The following is a 24,824-nucleotide window of genomic DNA, read 5'->3' as shown; positions in this document are numbered from 1 at the left end:
ACTTATACTTAATCACACTGTTCAACCTTACAGCTTCCTACATTTTTTTATTTTTTATATGTATTCTTTTGTATCTTGTATTATTATAAATGTTATTATTTATTTTTTGTAAAGCACATTGAATTGCGTCAATATATGAATTGTGCTATATACTGTAAATAAATTTGCTTGCTTGCTTGCTAGAATTTAGGAAGAGATTGCTAGCCAACTTGTGGGTATCATTGTTTCATAAAATTGCCATTTGGCATGTGGTGTAAATTTTGAACCCTGGCTGAGATGTTCATGGTGTCCCGTACACAGCCACTAGATGGTGCTACTAGCCTTCTGTGCTATCAGAAGCAAACCATGCATGAAATGGATGTATTTGAAAAACGTGGGTCATACTTCTCAACTCTGACAATACGGATATCTGTATAAATATGGAAAAAATCCCATTCCTGCAAATGTTGTTTTTGTCTCTTGTTCTTGTATTCCACTGAGAGCAGATGCCACATTCTTTGACAAAATCATTTATTGTGATAGTATTTCATTAATTATTTTACAAACATTTACCTCAGTATCTTCAGCTGACAGTTTGGACTCTTCAGTCCATCAGAAAGAAGCTTCACTCCAGAATCCTGCAGTCCATTGTTACTCAGGTCCAGCTCTCTCAGGACACAGTTTGAGGATTGTAGTGCTGAAGACAAACTCTCACAACACTGAGCAGTGAGATTACATGTGGGAACTCTGAAGAAGAAAAACACAATGTAATTGCATACAGAATAAATCTTAGACGTTGGGATATTTAATAATTAACTTATTGTTAAAAAATAAAGTATTTTAACTCAAACCTCAGTATTTCCAGCTGACAGTTTGGACTCTTCAGTCCATCAGAAAGAAGCTTCACTCCAGAATCCTGGAGGTCATTGTTACTCAGGTCCAGCTCTCTCAGGACACAGTTTGAGGATTGTAGTGCTGAAGACAAACTCTCACAACACTGAGCAGTGAGATTACATGTGGGAACTCTGAAGAAGAAAAACACAATGTAATTGCATACAGAATAAATCTTAGCAGTGGGATATTTAGTAATTAACTTATTGTTACAAAATAAAGTATTTTAACTCAAACCTCAGTATCTTCAGATGACAGTTTGGACTCTTCAGTCCATCAGAAATAAGCTTCACTCCAGAATCCTGCAGGTCATTGTTACTCAGGTCCAGCTCTCTCAGAAAGATGTTTGAGGATTGAAGAACTGTCGACAAACTCTCACAACACTGAGCAGTGAGATTACATGTGGGAAATCTGAAGAAGAAAAACACAATGTAATTGCATACAGAATAAATCTTAGCAGTGGGATATTTAGTAATTAACTTATTGTTACAAAATAAAGTATTTTAACTCAAACCTCAGTATCCCCAGCTGACAGTTTGGACTCTTCAGTCCATCAGAAAGAAGCTTCACTCCAGAATCCTGCAGGTCATTGTTACTCAGGTCCAGCTCTTTCAGAAATATGTTTGAGGATTGAAGAACTGTCGACAAACTCTCACAACACTGAGTAGTGAGATTACATATGGGAAATCTGAAGAAGAAAAACACAATGTAATTGCATACAGAATAAATCTTAGCAGTGGGATATTTAGTAATTAACTTATTGTTACAAAATAAAGTATTTTAACTCAAACCTCAGTATCTTCAGATGACAGTTTGGACTCTTCAGTCCATCAGAAATAAGCTTCACTCCAGAATCCTGCAGGTCATTGTTACTCAGGTCCAGCTCTCTCAGAAAGATGTTTGAGGATTGAAGAACTGTCGACAAACTCTCACAACACTGAGCAGTGAGATTACATGTGGGAAATCTGAAGAAGAAAAACACAATGTAATTGCATACAGAATAAATCTTAGCAGTGGGATATTTAGTAATTAACTTATTGTTACAAAATAAAGTATTTTAACTCAAACCTCAGTATCCCCAGCTGACAGTTTGGACTCTTCAGTCCATCAGAAAGAAGCTTCACTCCAGAATCCTGCAGGTCATTGTTACTCAGGTCCAGCTCTCTCAGAAAGATGTTTGAGGATTGAAGAACTGTCGACAAACTCTCACAACACTGAGCAGTGAGATTACATGTGGGAAATCTGAAGAAGAAAAACACAATGTAATTGCATACAGAATAAATCTTAGCAGTGGGATATTTAGTAATTAACTTGTTACAAAATAAAGTATTTTAACTCAAACCTCAGTATCTTCAGATGACAGTTTGGACTCTTCAGTCCATCAGAAAGAAGCTTCACTCCAGAATCCTGCAGGTCATTGTTACTCAGGTCCAGCTCTCTCAGGACACAGTTTGAGGATTGAAGAACTGAAGACAAACTCTCACAGCACTGAGCAGTGAGATTACAGCTGTGTAGCCTGTGTGGAGAACAAAACAACAGTAATGCAATAGTAATGCTTCTTAGGTAGGGTTTATAATAATTTGGAAAAACCTTTGACTAAAGTGATGTAAGCAATAGGGATGCACTTATACCGATACCAGTATCGTTATCGGGCCCGATACTGCGCTTGGGTACTCGTACTCAAAAAAATGCTCTGATACCAAAAACCAATACCAGGCAGCGTGTGTACAGTGTTTGTGTCCAGACAAAGAAAGGGGGGGGGGGAGCGCACTTATGTTGCATGCTCATGATTGCTGATCGTTCACTCAGCACACTTGTCATGGATTAAAACTAAATCATATATTTAAATAAAACATGAACTGTTAGCTGCTTTATGTATAACAAGTGGTTCCGGAAATTATTACAGGACGTTTGCAAGTCAAGACTTTTCATGAACGCAAACATCTGTAACACTGTTTGCTGCTGTCTCAGACAACGCGTGAATACTGAATTGAATTCTCTTTCACGTCTTGCGCTTGTAAGGACAAATTCACACAAAATTATGTAAAAACGCCCGTCTTGGTGAGTATCCTAGTAAACATAGTCAGTTATATCTCAAGTGAACGTAGACAGTATATTCATATGGGATCTGTGCATTCGGTCATAAAGGGGCAGCAGTCTAATAAACTTTCTGGTGTGTTTTAATGTTAATCAAACAATAAAGGACAAAGAAATCACTGACTGCTCTAGAATGAATACCTTTTGTAACTTTGTAAAGATCCATCTATATTTAATGTATACAGCAATAAAAAAGCAGTGTTATTTCACATTTGATTGCTTTATTTAAATGTCTGTACCTGAAAACTATTGACCTAGCCTACCTGAAAAACTCTAAAACACTGTTTATTTCATTTGTGGCCTTTCTTTGTTCTTTTTGTGCTATTTGTAATTTGATTATTTGTTCTTATTTTATTATTGACTGCTTACTTGTCCTTAAAGGATTAGTTCACTGTCAAAAAAAGTTTTGCTGATAATTTACTCATCCTGATGTCATCCAAGATGTCCATGTCTTTGTTTCTTGAGTTGAAAAGAAATTAAGGGTTTTGAGGAAAACATTCCAGGATTTTTCTCCATATAATGGGCTTCAATGGCAACCAATCATCACATCATCTAAGTTATTTGTCTGTTTACTCCGGTTCATAAAGGCAGAGAAGGGTGAAAAATTCCATCTCATTTTCTCCTCCAACTTTAAAATCGTCCTACATGTTTGTTTTGAATTTATTATTATTATTATTATTTGTATTTTTTTCACGACCTTTCCAACGTGAAGAAAATGACTGATCGTTTCGCAAGATAAGACCCTTATTTCTCGACTGGGATCGTGTAGAGAGTTTGAAGCTGCATTGAGATGGACATCTGAACCTTCTTTGAACATTGGTATAGTTGGTTGCCATTGAATTCCATTATGGAGAAAAATCCTGGAATGTTTTCCTCAAGAATCTTAATTTCTTTTCAACTGAAGAAAGAAAGACATGGATATCTTGGATGACATCAGGGTGAGTAAATTATCAGCAAATTTTTTTTTGAAAGTGAACTAATCCTTTAATAATGTTTTACATTGACATTAATTAGGCAGGTCGTTTTTGCTGTAGTATCAAAATTGTAATAGAGAATTGTGATATTTTACTGGTATCTATTTTTACCGCTGACCTAATCCTCAGCACTGAGCCCTGCTGGAGCTGCTCTAAATATGTGCTGTGCTGTTAAATGATAGATAAAATATGACAGAGCAATAGAATAAACAGTGAGAGTAATAGAAGATCATACAATACATTTTAACAGGCTTAAGCATGGAAATAACTGAAGGAAATATATATTTGTTAAACTAATTAAGCCAACTCATATGATTTATGTTATTTTGGTTTCTCTACCCAATACATAAAAAATGACAAATGCAATGAAAATACAGGTATCTGTACTCGGTATCGGTACTCGGTATCGCCAAGTACCAGAAAGTATTGGAATCGAACTTGTTCTGGGAAATGTGATATCGGTACATCCCTAGTAAAGATAAAAAAATCCAAAGTTAAAAAAAATCTTTTTAAAATCAAAACCAGTATTTTCTTTAATTTATGATAAAATTAGGAATATTAAAATGGGTTAAAACTCAGGTTGCTGAGTTTTGTCTGATCCCTGACCCAACCTGCCTGATAATGGAGGTACTTTGGTATTTCATATCATCACACTCATTGATACATTTATATGAAGAGTCTTATCTGAAGAGTCTTGGCCAGCAAATTACCTGTGTAAGATTAAGACCAATTAAAATGACTAACAGTGCATATAAATGATTGAAAAGAAGCCTCCTACAGTGCTCTTCTGGTGTTTTTGATCACTGACAGCAGTCTCATCACAGCTTCATCAGATCTTCTGTATTTCTGCAGTTCAAACTTCTCTTGAGTCTCTTCTGACATCTGTAGCACAAACACCAGACCAGACCATTGAGCAGAGGACAGATTCTGTCCTGAAAGATTTCCTGAGCTCAGAGTCTTCTGGATTTCCTCCACAAAGTTATCTTTCAGTTCACTCAGACAGTGGAAGAGATTGATGGTCCTTTCTACTGATCTCTCCTTCTCTATTTTCTTTTTGATATAGTCAACAGTGTCTTTAACGTTCTCTGTTTTCAGTTCCAGTCCTGGCAGTAGTTCCTTCAGGTCACTCTGATTGGACTCCAGTGAGAGACCCAGGAGGAACCGGAGGAAAAGGTCCAGGTGTCCGTTGTCGCTTTCTAAAGCCTTGTCGACTGCAGCCTTATGAAGCTGAAAGAGTGGCTTTGTGGAGAGTTTCTGTGTCATTTCCCAGAATGGGAAAAATGGGTTTGCTTTCTTGTCTTTGTTAACAAAAAACACATAGAGAGCAGCGAGGCATTCCTGTACGCTGAGGTGTACGAAGCTGTAAATGTGTGTGTCTGAAAAAGCCCTTTCCTCCTGAAACATTCGAGTGCATAACCCAGAGTACAATGAACCTTCACTGACATCTAGTCCACACTTCTCAAGATCTTCTTTGTAAAAAATCAGGTTTCCTTTCTCCAGCTGTTGAAAGGCCAGTTTCCCAAGCTTCAGAATAATCTGATCAAAAGACATTGCATTGTCTTTAGGTTCAGGGTTATCACGGTTGTATTTTTCTTTCATCTGTTGCTGCTGAGAAATTAAGAAGCTTGTGTACATCCCTGTGAGAGTTGTGGGAGTTTTGTCACTTCTCTCTTGAGCCAGTAGAGGCTGAAGAACAATAAGAGAGATCCAGCAGAAGACGGGGATGTGGCACATGATGTACAGACTCCTGGATTTCTTGATGTGACTGATGAGGTTCTCAGCAACCTCAGGACTGCTGTTATTTTTGAAGTATTGCTCTTTCTGCTCATTGTTAAATCCTCGCACCTCTGTCACTTGATCAATGTATCTTCGGGGTAACAGACTGGCTGCTGCTGGTCTGGATGTGATCCAGATGAGAGCAGAGGGAACCAGATGTGCCTTGATGAGGCTTGTTATTATCTTACTCACTGTTGTTTTTTTGTGAACATCTGTAAATCTGCCACCCTCTGTAAAGCTCAATTGGAAGCGACATTCATCCAGTCCATCAAAAATAAACAAGACTTTACCATCACCTTTAGGAAGAGAAGGCCATTCTTTATCCTCACTAAAGAAGTGTTCGTGAAGCAGTTCCATGAGACTGCAGTTCTCTGTAATCAGGTTTAGCTCACGGAATGGCAGTGGAAAAATGAAGGTTATATCCTGATTATCTTTTCCTTCAGCCCAGTCAAAGATGAATTTATTGACAGAGACAGTTTTTCCCACTCCTGCGATCCCCATCATCAGTACCTTTGTGTTTCCTTTAAACATGTCATTACACTTGATTGGCTTCTCCTTGGCAGTCAGTCGGTTGTGATTTGATTCAATCAGTCTCACCTCGTGCTCGTTCACTCTTCCTCCAGTCTCATTCTCCACCACGTATAAATCAGTGTAAATTTTGTTCAGGTATTCCTGATGACCAGTCTGTGAATTACCAACCAATATCTGCTTGTAGTCCCGTCTTAATTTGTTCTTCAATCTGCGGCTGGCCTCTGTGTAATCGGGAAGAGTAGCTTGATTGTCATCTGCAGTTGAACCTTTAAAAAAAGAGGGGAAAGACAGCAAAGACTAAGTGATCATGGTTTTCATAAAGTCTTAATAAAACCTATTTGTAATTTGTAGCCTGGTCTGCAATTACAATTACAAAAATAATGATAAAACTGCACTTCTGCTGTATTCAAATTAATCACACTTTGTCCTGAAATTGTGTTTTCATCAACATCTTACACTGAGTATTCTGAAGTTGACAACATATATGGTGATGGAAACACCTTGACTTTGTTGACTTGAATGCAGTTGTTTTCAGTTTTTAAATTCCTGAATAACTTCAGGTCATGCTGACGGGCATTATTAAAAGCCTTTTGATTAAACACTGACATCTAGCACACCAATCTAGACATGTAGTCTGTACTGTAGTAGGCTTAGGTTAGGGTTCAACAATATTACTGATCTGCCTACATTGACACCATTATATGAGAACTGAACTGAGCTGGACGATGACATCACTGTTTTCGCCAGAGCGGCTGTATAGGCAAGGCAAGGCAAGTTTATTTATACAGCACATTTCACTCTTAGGATTGAGACGCTTACATTAAATAACAACCTCTTCCTAAGGAAGTATAGTTGCTGTCCTTTTTTTTGACACAACAACAAATAAATTCATTTAAAACAGGTCCATGACTGTCCTCATCCCCCTGAAGGAGACTAACTAATGCAGTGTCATCAGCAAATTTGATTAGATATCTCCCTGAATGGGTACTTTTACAGTTGTTTGTGTACAATATAAACAGTAGGGGTGAGAGGATCCAACATTAGTAATTTGTTTCTCTGACAGTGATCCACCCACACTCACTCGCTGAACTCTTAAAAATATAACTTCCATTATATCAAAGTTCAAATATGAATCAATGGAAGCCCTATACTCACAAGGTCATAAATAATCCTATAACCAATTAATCAATGGTCATAGGTCATTTCCACCCCCGGTAGGATACAAGGTCAAAGGTGACAATGTCAGCGAGAGGGTAAGGTCACCACTAGGGCAGCTCAACACTAGGCCAAGATCAGGGCAAGGGCAAAAGGTCAACCCATCAATCAATTAGAGGGCCATCAATCATTTTGACAGTAAGTGGATCATATCACTACTCCTCTATAATGAAGAAATGATGGTTGTACCTTGTTCTAACTGTTTCTCTGGTGTCTCCGTCGCTAAGGGTTTTTGTGGCTCTGTGAGGAAAGAGAAAATGAGTTGAAGCATTATTTCATACATGATTGTTAATAAACAGTGTCTCAGAAAGCACAGTTATTGTGTATTTTTAAACATTACAATTTATTATATCATATTTTCATTACATGAATTGTATTATAGTCATTATTTTTATATATATATATATATATATATATATATATATATATATATATATATATATACTATATTACCATGTCCTGCTGTGTTTAAGCTGTAGTTGATGGTCACGGGGCCCGTGATGGTGTTAATAGTGAGTACAGGAGCATTTACAGTTGCTGCTGTTTCAGCGTTCACATCAACACTGACTCCAGTGTGAGCATTGCTGCTCATCTGGCCTGGAATAGAGATAGAGAGATTAATTACATTGCTTAATCACAACTTTAACATTTCCAGTGAGTACACATCAACACTGCTAGTAGTGATTATGATATAGCATGTGTCAAAAATTATTTATTATTTAGGAGTGACATTTCTTTTCTCACTCTCGCAACACACACACACACACACACACACGGGTTCTATAAAAAGGAAGTTATCTCTATTTTAAATTAAATGATTATAAATTAAATATATATAACTCATTGAATAATAACAAATGTTACAAAAACAGTTTAAACAGTTTTAGTTATACAAATAAGTTGGTTAAAAATTAATAAATACATATAATTATAAAAACACCTTACATTTTCAGAGCGCTGAAGAAGTAGTTCTTTATGCAATGATAAAAATAAAAAAACAATCCAAAAAGTGTAAGTTGTCATAAGCAAGACACTCCCAGATCCTCCAGTGATAAACCACAGTGTGAACTGAAGCTCCAGACGCTCACAGAGACGGAGGAGTTACAGACCAGACGAGCCTCGGGACACGTCACAGTAAAGCTAGTCTGCGCTCCAGAGGTTTATTCACACTAAATTCATTAAAAAGCATAATCTTAAAAGTTTAAATTAGATATTTTAAAATTAAAAGACTGTTTAAATCAAATCTTTCAAGTTTTATCAAAATTGTATTTTCTATTTATCTTCTAGAAGACTTCTGTATGAGATAAATGATTCTGCTTAAATTTTGGTTGGATTGGATTGGATTAAGGGGATGTAAAAAATAATAATTAAGGGCCCTATTTTAACGATCAGAAAGGCAAATATCAAGTGCGAAACGCAAGTAACTTTGTGGGCGGGTCTTGGGCACTGTTGCTATTATACCGGCGGGATAAATGACTCTTGCGCCCGACGCAAATCTAAAATGGGTTGGTCTGAAGTAGCTTCATTACTCATAGGTGTGGTTTGGGCGTAACGTGAAATAAACCAATCAGAGCGACATCTCACATTCCCTTTAAGAGCAGGCGCGCTAGTTCCATGGCGGATTGCTATTATAATGGCGGATTTGCCAGGAGCAGTTCACAGCCGAGGAGACCGACGTTCTCGTCAGGGCCGTAAAACACAGAGAAGTGACATTGGGGATAGAGAAAAACATCCAAATTAGCTTCGGTTAAAGGGATACTTCAGGATTTAGCATTAAGCTTTATTTTAGTAGAAAACCTGTAGTATTTTCGAATTACCGTGCTTTCCACCCTCATATCCCCCTGAGAGGAGAGATTTATTTTTTATCTGGAAAAAATCCTCAGATGACGCAAAAATCGTCATATTGCGTCATCGGAGGATTTTCTGGCCAGAGGCTAACGACTACAGCCAGTAGGAGGAGCTGTTCCGCATGTTCTCAACCCGCCCATAGATGGATCTCACTCACAGAATGTACACATAGTTCAGCCATCTTTCTTTGGAAGCTAAGTTAACAGGCTCTTGTTCTGTGGAGAAAACTGAGTAGTAGGAGAAAGCCGAGTAGTAGGGGTTACCATACTCTTTTTCCCGGACATGTTCGGCTGTCGAGATCGTCCAAAATGTCCGGGATTCGGCTTTTGCTTTCTGCGGTCGCCATTGTTTACATGCACACCTTTTGTTTCAATCTAACTAAATTCATTCCGATTGGTGAATCTGAATGTAGTGTTTACATGAACGCTAAACAAGTGATCGGTTGATGTGCGTTTTGACATTGCTAAGAAAATTCCCGCTCCTCCGTGAGAGATGCGAGACCGGTGCGTCTCAGTAATGACGCCACCGGCCTCGCGCCGTTCTCCCGCAGCCCTCAGCCTCGTCCTGCTCGCCACAGTAAACATAATGAATGGCGACTGTAGAACACAAAAGCCAAATCCCGGACATTTTGGGCGATCTCGAAATCCAGGGCAAACTCATCACGGAGACTCGCTAGTAGCCTAGCTTTGTTGTTCAACTGCGCTCTCTTACCGGTAGGCGTGGCTTGGGAGTGGCCTCCTAGGGCAGCGAAGCAAGTGCATTCTGGGAGTTGTTGTCTTTCATCAACATAAGCCAAAAATACATTTTCTGGCTTTTCTTAGTCTAGAAAGCTTCAAATTCAAAAATAATTTCACATTTCTTCTACATAAATTACCTATTTTAAATACACATTTATCTTTCCAGAGGTGAAGTATCCCTTTAAACCTCTGGGGTCTAAGGTGTTTTTGGGGTCCTTGAGATGTTCTGACATGCCCTGACATTTGTGCTTTTTTCAGTTGCTTATAAACATATTAATGGCAAAGGTGTAATTACACTCTATTTAGCACAAACATGGCTACCATAATATGTGAGCAACATGAATGTACATGTTTGCATTTTTGAGAGAATAATGTTTATGCATGGTTATTGAAAAAAATAAAAAATAAAGTTTCTGAAATAAGGCCACAAAACACATACTAAATATGTGTCAATAAGACTTTTGACTAATGGATGTTGAGTTTTTTCTTCAAAATGATGTGAAAATCATCCTGCCTAATCATTCACATAACACAATACATTGATTTAAATTTTGCAAAACACTTTCTGTTTGGAAAGGCAATATGCGAAGTGGGCGTCAACACTCCAACACCATCATGCATATTTAGTGGTTCGCACCTGAGAAGACAATGGGGCCCGCATACTTAATGAGCCATTCATTCAGGTGTGTCACTGAGCCACAAGAAAGAATGCAAGAGCAACAGTTGGAAGCATCTCAATTTTTTTAATTTTTCCACAAATTGTGGTTGCAAAATTGGCCTATAATATCCAAGGAAAACATGTCTAGTAATTGTGCAGTTAATTCTCATACTGTATTTTCAGTTTTGGAATATTTATCCTCTCCCCAATTTGTCACTAATAAAACACAATAAAAATTATTTAAAGAAAAGGCTTATATTTACCTTTTAATAGTTTGTTTACATCTACCTTGTACATTTTTTTTTATTAAAAAGGTTACAATTACAATAACAATTCAAGTGTAATCTTTCTTTGTAAAAACTAAAGTATACATTTTATCATACATATTTCAAAGTTGATATGATAAAATGTATACTTTAGTTTTTACAAAGAAAGATTACACTTGAATTGTTATTGTAATTGTAACCTTTTTAATATTTATAATATTTATCATACATCTTTCAACTTCCCCTCCTTGAACTGCCACCTTACCGTGGTGGAGGGGTTTGAGTACCCGAATGACCCTAGGAGCTATGTTGTCTGGGGCTATATGCCCCTGGTAGGGTCTCCCAAGGCAAACAGGTCCTAGGCGACGGGTCAGACTAAGAGCGGTTCAAAACCCCCTTATGATGCCAAAAAAAATGAGGACCGTGACGTCGCCCGGTATGGCGCAGCCGGGGCCCCACCCTGGAGCCAGGCCCGGGGTTGGGGCTCGTATGCGAGCGCCTGGTGGTCGGGCCTCCCCCCATGGGGTCCGGCCGGGCTCAGCCCGAAGGAGCGACGTGGGGCCACCCTCCCGTGGACCCACCACCTGCAGGAGGGACCGTAAGGGGCCGGTGCAAAGTGGATCGGGCGGCAGTCGAAGGCGGGGGCCTAGACAACCCGATCCCTGGACGCGGAATCTAGCTCTAGGGACATGGAATGTCACCTCTCTGGCGGGGAAGGAGCCTGAGGTTGTGCGTGAGGTTCAGAGATTCCGACTAGAGATAGTTGGGATCACCTCTACGCACGGCTTGGGCTCTGGAACCACACTCCTCGAGAGAGGATGGACTCTTCACCACTCTGGAGTTGCCCATGGTGAGAGGCGGCGGGCTGTTGTGGGTTTGCTTATAGCCCCCCAGCTCAGCCGCCATGTGTTGGAGTTCGCCCCGGTGAACGAGAGGGTCGTTTCCCTGCGCCTTCGGGTCGGGGATAGGTCTCTCACTGTCGTTTGTGCTTACGGGCCGAATGGCAGTGCAGAGTACCCGGCCTTCTTGGAGTCTCTGGGAGGGGTGCTGGAAAGTGCTCCGACTGGGGACTCCATCGTTCTACTGGGCGACTTCAACGCCCACGTGGGCAGCGACAGTGACACCTGGAGGGGCGTGATTGGGAGGAACGGCCCCCCTGATCTGAACCCGAGTGGTGTTCTGTTATTGGACTTCTGTGCTAGTTACAGCTTGTCCATAACGAACACCATGTTCAAGCATAAGGGTGTCCATCAGTGCACATGGCACCAGGACACCCTAGGCCGGAGGTCGATGATCGACTTTGTAGTCGTTTCATCCGACCTCCGGCCGTATGTCTTGGACACTCGGGTGAAGAGAGGGGCGGAGCTGTCAACTGATCACCACATGGTGGTGAGTTGGATCCGATGGCGGGGGAGGAAGCTGGACAGACTCGGCAGACCCAAACGTACTGTGAGGGTCTGTTGGGAACGCTTGGCCGAATCCCCTGTCAGAGAGATCTTCAATTCCCACCTCCGGCAGAGCTTCGACCAGATCCCGAGGGAGTCTGGAGATATTGAGTCCGAGTGGACCATGTTCTCCACCTCCATTGTCAAAGCAGCCACTCGGAGCTGTGGCCGTAAGGTCTCCGGTGCCTGTCGAGGCGGCAATCCCCGAACCCGGTGGTGGACACCGGAAGTAAGGGATGCCGTCAAGCTGAAGAAGGAGTCCTACCGGGCCTGGCTGGCTTGTGGGACTCCTGAGGCAGCTGATGGGTACCGACGGGCCAAGCGGACTGCAGCCCGGGTGGTTGTGGAGGCAAAAACTCGGGCCTGGGAGGAGTTCGGTGAGGCCATGGAGAAGGACTATCGGTCGGCCTCGAAGAGATTCTGGCAAACCGTCCGGCGCCTCAGGAGGGGGAAGCAGTGCCCTACCAATGCTGTTTACAGTGGAGGTGGGCAGCTGTTGACCTCGACTGGGGATATCACCGGACGGTGGAAGGAATACTTCGAGGATCTCCTCAATCCCGCCGTCAATCCCGCCATCACGTCTTCCATTGAGGAAGCAGAGGCTGAGGGCTCGGAGGCGGACTCGTCCATCACCCGGGCTGAAGTCACTGAGGTAGTTAAGAAACTCCTCGGTGGCAAGGCACCGGGGGTGGATGAGATCCGCCCTGAGTACCTCAAGTCTCTGGATGTTGTGGGGCTGTCTTGGCTGACACGCCTCTGCAACATCGCGTGGTGGTCGGGGACAGTACCTTTGGACTGGCAGACCGGGGTGGTGGTCCCTCTTTTCAAGAAGGGGGATCGGAGGGTGTGCTCCAACTATAGGGGGATCACACTTCTCAGCCTCCCTGGGAAAGTCTATGCCAGGGTACTGGAGAGGAGAATCCGGCCGATAGTAGAACCTCGGATTCAGGAGGAACAGTGTGGTTTTCGTCCCGGTCGTGGAACACTGGATCAGCTCTATACCCTCTACAGCAGGGGTGGGCAAACTACGGCCCGCGGGCCACATACGGCCCGTTAGGCTGTTTAATCCGGCCCGTCGAGTATTTAAAAAATTGTCTTAAGATCGCATTAATTTTGCCTTTTTCTTGCAATACTTTGCGTTATATATAAATTGCGTTGCATATATTTGACAATCGGAATATCAGATATTTCATGCCATAGCTAACAAATGTAAAAAAGGAAAAATGACATAAAAGTAGATCATCATTCATTTAGCGCTGTTGTGGCTGCGGTGTGTCACGTAACAAGCTAGACGCGTCACCATGGAAACCAAACAGACAGCAACTTAAGTGCATAGACTTGGTGCACGTTAATGTTTTTTCCTTTTTTTGAAAACTCACAGAGAAAAAAATGTTTGGTAACCGCTTGCACACATGTTTAGTTTTTCCTTTGATTTTTCTGCTATTTAGTTTTGCTACTCTGGATTTGTGGATGTATCCTCCTGACTGATTCCGTTTACAAAACCTTTATCGCCCGGCTTTCGACTACGCTCCCCTGACGTCTGCCATGTATAGAACCCGGTTTTGTTCATTAAATGTTCTGATCTGCATTTGCTTTTTATGTTTTATTTTATTATACTTAAAATAAATTTGTATATTCGTTTATTTCGTTTTTTCCACAAATGTATGACTTTTGGAAGTGCAAATTGATTGCCATGCAGTTTTAATAAAGTTTAATTAACGTAACCTTCTGTCATTTTTACTCTTCTAAGTGTACACTTAGGTGTTTTGTTTCTAATTTACGGTTAGGCCCATTAAATAATAATAAGGATAAACAATATTTAAAAAGTAAAGGCTATAATTATCGAACATCTGAATAATTAAAAATTAACCTCAAAACATAACATGCTAAATGGGGGATATCTAGCATAAAAAATGTATTGTCAGAATGTCGTCTCTCAGTTGTTGAATTTCGCGCAGACGTTGCCACAACGTGTGTTTGCCCAGCCCGATCTCATGAAAGTGCGAATACCACGAATTGTATTTGTAGTTCTTATGAAACGCAGTTTTCGCGTGCATATGATACGCACTTAAAGGGATAGTTCGCCCAAAAATGAAAATTCGGTCATCATTTACTCACCCTCAAGTTGTTTCAAACCTGTATGAATTTATTTTTTCTGCTGAACACAAAAGAAGATATTTTGAAAAATCTCGGGTAAACCAAACAGTTGATGGACCCCATTGACTTCCATAGTATTTTTTTTCCACTATGGAAGTCAATGGGGTCCATCAACTGTTTGGTTACCGACATTTTTCAAAATATCTTCTTTTGTGTTCAGCTGAAAAAAGAAATTCATACAGGTTTGAAACAACTTGAGTGTGAGTAAATGATGACAGAATTTTCATTTTTGGGCGAACTATCCCTTTAATGGCGTGTAATAGGCACGCACTCCGCACCCCTAATCCTAACCAAAGGGTTTACAGTGCGCAGCATATGCACGCAAAAAAAATATATTTTTGGCGTATAAATGGCACGAGAAATAAAATTCGTGGTATACGCACTTTCATGAGATCGTGTTTCATAATCTGCTACTGGGCCGGCCCTCTGTCAAATTTTAAAACCCAGTGTGGCCCTTGAGCCAAAAAGTTTGCCCACCCCTGCTCTACAGGGTGCTGGAGGGTTCATGGGAGTTTGCCCAACCAATCCACATGTGCTTTGTGGATTTGGAGAAGGCATTCGACTGTGTCCCTCGCGGCAGCCTGTGGAGGGTGCTCTGGGAGTATGGGGTCCGGGGCCCTTTGCTAAGGGCTATCCGGTCCCTGTACGACCGGAGCAGGAGCTTGGTTCGGATTGCCAGCAGTAAGTCCAGACTTGTTCCCGGTGCGTGTTGGACTCCGGCAGGGCTGCCCTTTGTCACCGGTTCTGTTCATAATTTTTATGGACAGAATTTCTAGGCGCAGCCAGGGGCCGGAGGGGGTCAGGTTTGGGGACCACACGATTTCATCTCTGCTCTTTGCGGATGATGTGGTCGTGTTGGCCTCATCAAACCAGGACCTCCAGCATGCACTGGGACGGTTTGCAGCCGAGTGTGAAGCGGCCGGGATGAGAATCAGCACCTCCAAATCCGAGGCCATGGTCCTCAGTCGGAAAAGGGTGGCTTGCCCGCTTCAGGTTGGTGGAGAGTTCCTGCCTCAAGTGGAGGAGTTCAAGTATCTCGGGGTCTTGTTCACGAGTGAGGGAAGGATGGAACGGGAGATTGACAGACGGATCGGTGCAGCTTCTGCAGTAATGCGGTCGCTGTACCGGTCTGTCGTGGTGAAGAAGGAGCTGAGCCGCAAGGCGAAGCTCTCGATTTACCGGTCAATCTACGTTCCTACTCTCACCTATGGTCATGAGCTTTGGGTCATGACCGAAAGGACAAGATCCCGGATACAAGCGGCCGAAATGAGCTTTCTCCGCAGGGTGGCTGGGCGCTCCCTTAGAGATAGGGTGAGAAGCTCGGTCACTCGGGAGGAGCTCAGAGTAGAGCCGCTGCTCCTCCACATCGAGAGGGGTCAGTTGAGGTGGCTCGGGCATCTTTTCCGGATGCCTCCTGGACGCCTTCCTGGGAAGGCGTTCCGGGCATGTCCCACCGGGAGGAGACCCCGGGGAAGACCTAGGACACGCTGGAGAGACTATGTCTCCCGGCTGGCCTGGGAACGCCTCGGTGTCCCCCCGGAAGAGCTGGAGGAAGTGTCGAGGGAGAGGGAAGTCTGGGCATCCCTGCTTAGACTGCTGCCCCCGCGACCCGGCCCCGGATAAGCGATAGAAAATGGATGGATGGATGGATGGATATTTCAAAGTTAAGGATTCATTACTTGAATATAGCCTAGGCTATTGGAATAAACACTATAACATATTATTTGATTACTTTATTTTTGACAAAACATACTATATTTAACATATGAGCAAAAATTGGCAAACAAAAGTTTATTTGATGTGGCAGATATTTTACAGTAAAAATTTATAATCTATCCAAAACTAATCAACGAAATGTTGTCTTTCATATGTCTGTAACATAGTAACTTTCGTTTTTATTATAAGAAATATAAATGTTAATTTGCAGTTTAATACGTTGCTTATACAAATACATTTTATTTCAACATATTTTCATTACATGAATTGTATTATAGTCATTATTTTTTATATATATATATATATATATATATATATATATATATATATATACTATATTACCATGTCCTGCTGTGTTTAAGCTGTAGTTGATGGTCACGGGGCCCGTGATGGTGTTATCAGTGAGTACAGGAGCATTTACAGTTGCTGCTGTTTCAGCGTTCACATCAACACTGACTCCAGTGTGAGCATTTCTGCTCATCTGGCCTGGAATAGAGATAGAGAGATTAATTACATTGCTTAATCACAACTTTAACATTTCCAGTGAGTACACATCAACACTGCTAGTAGTGATTATGATATAGCATGTGTCAAAAATTATTTATTATATTTTCACTTAGAGACACTTCCTGCTCAGCTACTGTTCGGACGCTCTCGCTTACTGCTCCGCGCTTTGCTCTATCGCTTTTACATTTTATCTCCTATTTTCTTATATTTTATTTCCTTTATTTTATTTCCTTTTATCACCTAATTTTAACTTTAGCAAATCAGCACAGTGCTCAGACGACAAAGTTTGGATTACTACAAAAACTGAGAATTCTTTTACCCGACCAGCTTACATTCCGGGAAAGGAAAACACAACTGCCTCAAGGATAAGAGAAAATGCCTCTTCTGGAATCCACTTGCTGCACCAACTGCCACAGACTTTTACAAAGGATTGCAGTTCTTGAAACAAAGTTACTTACGGGACCACCAAACCAGACGGAGCACACAACAGAGCTTCATCATGGACACCCTCAGCATACCGGTGAGTCCCATGAAACTAGTGCTCCTCGACAGGTAGAGAAACAAGCCGATCGACTTACTAATCGATGGCACAAACAGGGAGGGAGACCCAAAGACACTCGAGACATCAGATTGTCACGAGCCTCACATATTGCCGCAGTAGCATCCTCTACCCCAGATACAGCTCTGACAAGGATTGCAAACACTGGTCTCCAACCACCGCCTATACATCTTGAGAACAGATTTGAAGTGCTAATGAATGTAAATGAGGAATCCCCAAATGTGATGAATGTGATCGAACACAGACTGAATGGGCCAGTGGCGAACACTGATGCTAACTGGCGCTCAAGGTCGAGCAGACAGCGGCACTCAGCTCAGAGCGCTGCCGAGCCCAGGACTCTGATAGTGGGGGACTCCATAATCAGAAACATTAGCAGCAGGGATACAACTACGTGCTGCCTTCCACAAGCAACAACTTCTGATATAAACAGGGAACTTCAGAACATTCTGATGAAACATAAGACTGCAAATCGACTCATCATTCATGTGGGGAAGAATGATATTCATAAAGAGCAGTCAGAACTCCTTAAGAAGGATTTCAATGAACTTTTTGAAACACTTAAAAGACTGAAAGTGCAAACATTCATCAGTGGACCACTCCCAGCAAGAGGAACAAACCGGTTTTCACGGTTGCTTGGGCTTAATACGTGGCTGCAAAAAACCTGCAATATAAAAGGAGTAAACTTCATTGACAATTTCAATCTTTTCTGGAGTCAGAGACAACTTTTTCATCGGGATGGCCATCACCCAAACAAACTTGGTTCAAGAGTGTTAAAGGACAATATCTACTTCTCCCTCAATCATCCTTCTGCAGTGTGTGCCAATCCACTCAATCTGAACGGCACACACACATCTGGACACAGTATGAATGACGACGGGACTTCACTTCAGCAGCAAAATGGACATGATAACACCACTCCGCCACAACAACCTCTGCTCACGGACACAATATCAGCTGAGCCCTGTCCACACAGCTCACCACAGCCAGACATATCAGAACTGCTCCAAGATTCACCACCCAAGGACGACTTCCTGGAAAACAGCCAGGGAATCCAGGACAGCATATTACAACCTCCGATAACACCAGAGCAACAGCCCCTCTCACCAGACACTTTCTCCCTCTCCCCAGCAACTCCACTCCTGTGCTTCTCACAGAAAATGGAAGAACTGGTGTATGCTGGAACCAGACTATCCCACTCTTTTGCTGCAAGCCCCCAAATACCAACCAAAAAAAGACAGGCACCATTACCACCAAAGCCTGCGGGCCCAGCTCGCCCTCCCCCTCCTCCTGTGAGAGCTCTTCGGCCTCTGCCACAACGCCAGGGCCCACACCCTCCTCCATCTGCTCGAGGTGAACCGAAAACAACTGATACCAGCTCTCAGTGATATGTGTCGGGTCCCCGTTTTGATAACAGTAACTTTCTCAAATGTTTACAGAACAAACGGGAACCCAGTGTGCCTGTATCTTCCTCTATTGCTGTTCTATTACAAGATAGAAAATCTAAGGCCTTCAATAGCCGTGCAGCAAACCTAACTAATCTGGTGCCTCTTACACGTCAAACTAATATTGCTGTGGGGAAAAGTAAGTCTGTTAAGTTAGCAATCCTTAACATTCGCTCACTTAAAAATAAATCACTTCTAGTCAACGACTTAATAACCACAAACAATCTGGATTTTATGCTTCTAAATGAGACCTGGCTAGAAGACAGCTGCAGTGCAACAATCCTCAATGAAGCAGCCCCCCCGAACTTTACTTTTATGAGTGTCTGCAGAGCTGTTAAGAGAGGTGGGGGTCTAGCTGCTCTTTTTAAAGATATCTATCAGTGTAAGCAAAAATCATTTGGGAATTACTTGTCTTTCGAATATCTGGGTATTGTGTTAAAAGGTGCTCCACGCATTTTACTTATCATTATTTACAGGCCTCCAAAATACTCTCCAGCCTTTGCTGAGGACTTTACAGAAATGTTATCAACAATTACATCAGAGTTTGACTGTTTTGCCATTGCTGGAGATTTAAACATCCACATAGATAATGCAGAAACCAATATGGCAAAAGAAATCAATACTGTTTTAAAAACTTTTGATCTGACTCAGCATGTTCATGGACCCACACACAATCGTGGACACACTCTAGATTTACTTATCAGTAAGGGTCTAAACATTTCATCGATTGTTATTAAGGATGTAGCACTGTCTGATCATTTCTGTATTTTCTTTGATATATTGATCTCTCCTGCCACTGAAGCTAGATCTGTGTCTGTCAAGAAGAGATGCTTAAATGAGAACACTAGTGTACTATTTATGAAGGCTATATCCTTAACACCAAGCATATCTGCAGACTCTGTTGATTTTCTCCTTGATTCCTTTAACTCAAAAGTTAAAAGTGTAATTGATGATATTGCTCCTGTTAAAGTCAGGAAGAAGAGTGGCAGACAAAAAGCACCTTGGAGAAACTCAACAGCAGTGCAAAATATGAAAAGACAATGCAGAAAAGTAGAGCGCATGTGGCGGAAGACAAAACTTGTAGTCCATTATAACATCTACAAAGACAGCATCCATGCTTTTAATATGGAACTAGGCAAAGCTAGACAGACTTTCTTCTCAAATATTATAAACAGTAATTTAAACAACACACGCACTCTTTTTGCTACTGTAGAGAGACTGACAAACCCCCCAAGCCAGATTCCCAGTGAAATGCTCTCGGACAACAAGTGCAGTGAGTTTGCTTCTTTCTTCTCTGAGAAAATCAATAATATCAGAAAGGTGATCAGCACATCCTTGAGTTGCCCTGGGGTTAGACAGACCATCAAACCACCTGAGAAAGTAGTTACTATGTCTGACTTCAAAGAAATTGATGGCAAAATTTTGGAAGAAACCGTACAGCACCTTAAAACATCAACCTGTGCTCTTGACACACTTCCCACATCATTTTTCAAAAGTGTGTTAAATAGTTTAGAAGCAGATCTTCTAGAAGTGGTAAATGCCTCACTTCTCTCTGGGAGTTTTCCAAACTCCCTGAAAACTGCAGTTGTCAAGCCCCTCCTGAAAAAGAACAATATGGATAAGACCATATTAAGCAACTATAGGCCGATCTCAAATCTTCCTTTCATAGGCAAGATCATTGAAAAAGTTGTCTTCAATCAGCTGAACAAATTCTTATGCTCGAATGGATACTTTGACAATTTTCAATCTGGTTTCCGACCGCACCACAGCACAGAGACAGCGCTCATAAAGATAATAAACGATATTCGCTTAAATACTGATTCAGGCAAATTATCAGTGCTGGTATTACTCGACCTCAGTGCTGCATTTGACACTGTCGATCATAACATACTTCTTGACAGGCTGGAAAACTGGGTGGGGCTTTCTGGGAAAGTCCTAAAATGGTTCAGGTCATACTTAGATGGGAGAGGTTATTATGTGAGTATAGGAGATTATAAGTCTGAGTGGACATCCATGACATGCGGAGTCCCTCAAGGCTCAATTCTTGCGCCACTCCTGTTCAACCTGTATATGCTCCCAATGAGCCAAATAATGAGAAAGAACCAAATTGCTTACCACAGCTATGCAGACGACACACAGATCTACTTAGCCCTATCGCCTAACGATTACAGCCCCATTGACTCCCTGTGCCAATGCATTGATGAAGTCAACAGTTGGATGTGTCAAAACTTTCTTCAGTTAAACAAAGACAAAACTGAAGTCATTGCATTTGGAAACAAAGATGAAGTTCTCAAGGTGAACGCATACCTTCACTCTAGGGGTCAAACAACTAAACATCAAGTCAGGAATCTTGGTGTGACACTAGAGTCAGACCTTAGTTTCAGTAGTCATGTCAAAGCAATAACTAAATCAGCATACTATCATCTGAAAAATATTGCAAGAATTAGATACTTTGTTTCCAGACAAGACTTAGAGAAACTTGTTCATGCTTTCATCACCAGCAGGGTGGATTATTGTAATGGACTCCTCACTGGCCTTCCCAAAAAGACCATAAGACAGTTGCAGCTCATACAGAATGCTGCTGCCAGGATTCTGAGCAGAACCAGAAAATATGAACATATCACACCAGTCCTCAGGTCTTTACACTGGCTCCCAGTGAAATTTAGGATTGATTTTAAAGTATTATTACTGGTATATAAATCATTTAATGGCCTAGGACCTCAATATATTGCAGATATGCTCACTGAATATAAACCCAACAGATCACTCAGATCACTAGGATCATATCAGCTAGAAATACCAAGGGTTCACTCTAAGCATGGCGAGTCTGCTTTTAGCTATTATGCCAGCCGCAGCTGGAACCAGCTTCCAGAAGAGATCAGACGTGCTCCTACAGTAGTCACTTTCAAATCCAGACTCAAAACACATCTGTTTAGCTATGCATTTAATGAATGAGCACTGTGCCAATGTTCGTCCGACTGTTTGTACTGTACTGTATTTTATTTTTTTTATTTTTCTAAACTGTTTTAATTATTCTTATTTCTTTTTTATTATTTTAATTTCTTCTATGTAAAGCACTTTGAATTGCCACTGTGTATGAAAAGTGCTATATAAATAAACTTGCCTTGCCTTGCCTTGCCTTGCCTTGCCTTGCCTATTATTTAGGAGTGACATTTCTTTTCTCACTCTCGCAACACACACACACACACACACACACACACGGGTTCTATAAAAAGGAAGTTATCTCTATTTTAAATTAAATGATTATAAATTAAATATATATAACTCATTGAATAATAACAAATGTTACAAAAACAGTTTAAACAGTTTTAGTTATACAAATAAGTTGGTTAAAAATTAATAAATACATATAATTATAAAAACACCTTACATTTTCAGAGCGCTGAAGAAGTAGTTCTTTATGCAATGATAAAAATAAAAAAACAATCCAAAAAGTGTAAGTTGTCATAAGCAAGACACTCCCAGATCCTCCAGTGATAAACCACAGTGTGAACTGAAGCTCCAGACGCTCACAGAGATGGAGGAGTTACAGACCAGACGAGCCTCGGGACACGTCACAGTAAAGCTAGTCTGCGCTCCAGAGGTTTATTCACACTAAATTCATTAAAAAGCATAATCTTAAAAGTTTAAATTAGATATTTTAAAATTAAAAGACTGTTTAAATCAAATCTTTCAAGTTTTATCAAAATTGTATTTTCTATTTATCTTCTAGAAGACTTCTGTATGAGATAAATGATTCTGCTTAAATTTTGGTTGGATTGGATTGGATTAAGGGGATGTAAAAAATAATAATTAAGGGCCCTATTTTAACGATCAGAAAGGCAAATATCAAGTGCGAAACGCAAGTAACTTTGTGGGCGGGTCTTGGGCACTGTTGCTATTATACCGGCGGGATAAATGACTCTTGCGCCCGACGCAAATCTAAAATGGGTTGGTCTGAAGTAGCTTCATTACTCATAGGTGTGGTTTGGGCGTAACGTGAAATAAACCAATCAGAGCGACATCTCACATTCCCTTTAAGAGCAGGCGCGCTAGTTCCATGGCGGATTTGCCAGGAGCAGTTCACAGCCGAGGAGACCGACGTTCTCGTCAGGGCCGTAAAACACAGAGAAGTGACATTGGGGATAGAGAAAAACATCCAAATTAGCTTCGGTTAAAGGGATACTTCAGGATTTAGCATTAAGCTTTATTTTAGTAGAAAACCTGTAGTATTTTCAAATTACCGTGCTTTCCACCCTCATATCCCCCTGAGAGGAGAGATTTATTTTTTATCTGGAAAAGATCCTCAGATGACGCAAAAATCGTCATATTGCGTCATCGGAGGATTTTCTGGCCAGAGGCTAACGACTACAGCCAGTAGGAGGAGCTGTTCCGCATGTTCTCAACCCGCCCATAGATGGATCTCACTCACAGAATGTACACATAGTTCAGCCATCTTTCTTTGGAAGCTAAGTTAACAGGCTCTTGTTCTGTGGAGAAAACTGAGTAGTAGGAGAAAGCCGAGTAGTAGGGGTTACCATACTCTTTTTCCCGGACATGTTCGGCTGTCGAGATCGTCCAAAATGTCCGGGATTCGGCTTTTGCTTTCTGCGGTCGCCATTGTTTACATGCACACCTTTTGTTTCAATCTAACTAAATTCATTCCGATTGGTGAATCTGAATGTAGTGTTTACATGAACGCTAAACAAGTGATCGGTTGATGTGCGTTTTGACATTGCTAAGAAAATTCCCGCTCCTCCGTGAGAGATGCGAGACCGGTGCGTCTCAGTAATGACGCCACCGGCCTCGCGCCGTTCTCCCGCGGCCCTCAGCCTCGTCCTGCTCACCACAGTAAACATAATGAATGGCGACTGTAGAACACAAAAGCCAAATCCCGGACATTTTGGGCGATCTCGAAATCCAGGGCAAACTCATCACGGAGACTCGCTAGTAGCCTAGCTTTGTTGTTCAACTGCGCTCTCTTACCGGTAGGCGTGGCTTGGGAGTGGCCTCCTAGGGCAGCGAAGCAAGTGCATTCTGGGAGTTGTTGTCTTTCATCAACATAAGCCAAAAATACATTTTCTGGCTTTTCTTAGTCTAGAAAGCTTCAAATTCAAAAATAATTTCACATTTCTTCTACATAAATTACCTATTTTAAATACACATTTATCTTTCCAGAGGTGAAGTATCCCTTTAAACCTCTGGGGTCTAAGGTGTTTTTGGGGTCCTTGAGATGTTCTGACATGCCCTGACATTTGTGCTTTTTTCAGTTGCTTATAAACATATTAATGGCAAAGGTGTAATTACACTCTATTTAGCACAAACATGGCTACCATAATATGTGAGCAACATGAATGTACATGTTTGCATTTTTGAGAGAATAATGTTTATGCATGGTTATTGAAAAAAATAAAAAATAAAGTTTCTGAAATAAGGCCACAAAACACATACTAAATATGTGTCAATAAGACTTTTGACTAATGGATGTTGAGTTTTTTCTTCAAAATGATGTGAAAATCATCCTGCCTAATCATTCACATAACACAATACATTGATTTAAATTTTGCAAAACACTTTCTGTTTGGAAAGGCAATATGCGAAGTGGGCGTCAACACTCCAACACCATCATGCATATTTAGTGGTTCGCACCTGAGAAGACAATGGGGCCCGCATACTTAATGAGCCATTCATTCAGGTGTGTCACTGAGCCACAAGAAAGAATGCAAGAGCAACAGTTGGAAGCATCTCAATTTTTTTAATTTTTCCACAAATTGTGGTTGCAAAATTGGCCTATAATATCCAAGGAAAACATGTCTAGTAATTGTGCAGTTAATTCTCATACTGTATTTTCAGTTTTGGAATATTTATCCTCTCCCCAATTTGTCACTAATAAAACACAATAAAAATTATTTAAAGAAAAGGCTTATATTTACCTTTTAATAGTTTGTTTACATCTACCTTGTACATTTTTTTTTATTAAAAAGGTTACAATTACAATAACAATTCAAGTGTAATCTTTCTTTGTA

At 41.1% G+C, this 24,824-nt stretch overlaps 1 protein-coding gene across 3 annotated transcripts in view; it reads right to left on the bottom strand.

Moving 5' to 3' along the window:
* LOC311081630 (uncharacterized protein) overlaps positions 1–24,824 on the bottom strand; it is a 178,215-nt gene that overhangs the window by 96,425 nt on the left and 56,966 nt on the right. For 2 of the 3 annotated variants that reach the window (XM_084112213.1, XM_084112215.1), the window contains exons 3-13: positions 16,633–16,776; positions 7,917–8,060; positions 7,653–7,703; positions 4,720–6,514; positions 2,213–2,386; positions 1,939–2,112; positions 1,662–1,835; positions 1,385–1,558; positions 1,108–1,281; positions 831–1,004; positions 553–726 (exon numbers count right to left, since the gene is read on the bottom strand). In XM_084112213.1, the coding sequence (XP_083968339.1) occupies positions 553–726; positions 831–1,004; positions 1,108–1,281; positions 1,385–1,558; positions 1,662–1,835; positions 1,939–2,112; positions 2,213–2,386; positions 4,720–6,514; positions 7,653–7,703; positions 7,917–8,060; positions 16,633–16,776 (3,352 nt within the window). The remainder of the gene's footprint in view (positions 1–552; positions 727–830; positions 1,005–1,107; positions 1,282–1,384; positions 1,559–1,661; positions 1,836–1,938; positions 2,113–2,212; positions 2,387–4,719; positions 6,515–7,652; positions 7,704–7,916; positions 8,061–16,632; positions 16,777–24,824) is intronic. The other variant, XM_084112214.1, reaches the window with a different exon arrangement.

The sequence above is a fragment of the Abramis brama genome (genome assembly GCF_963993115.1).
Source record: "Abramis brama genome assembly, chromosome: 4".
NCBI classification, from domain to species: domain Eukaryota; kingdom Metazoa; phylum Chordata; class Actinopteri; order Cypriniformes; family Leuciscidae; genus Abramis; species Abramis brama.
This window is presented reverse-complemented; position numbering and strand designations above follow the sequence as displayed.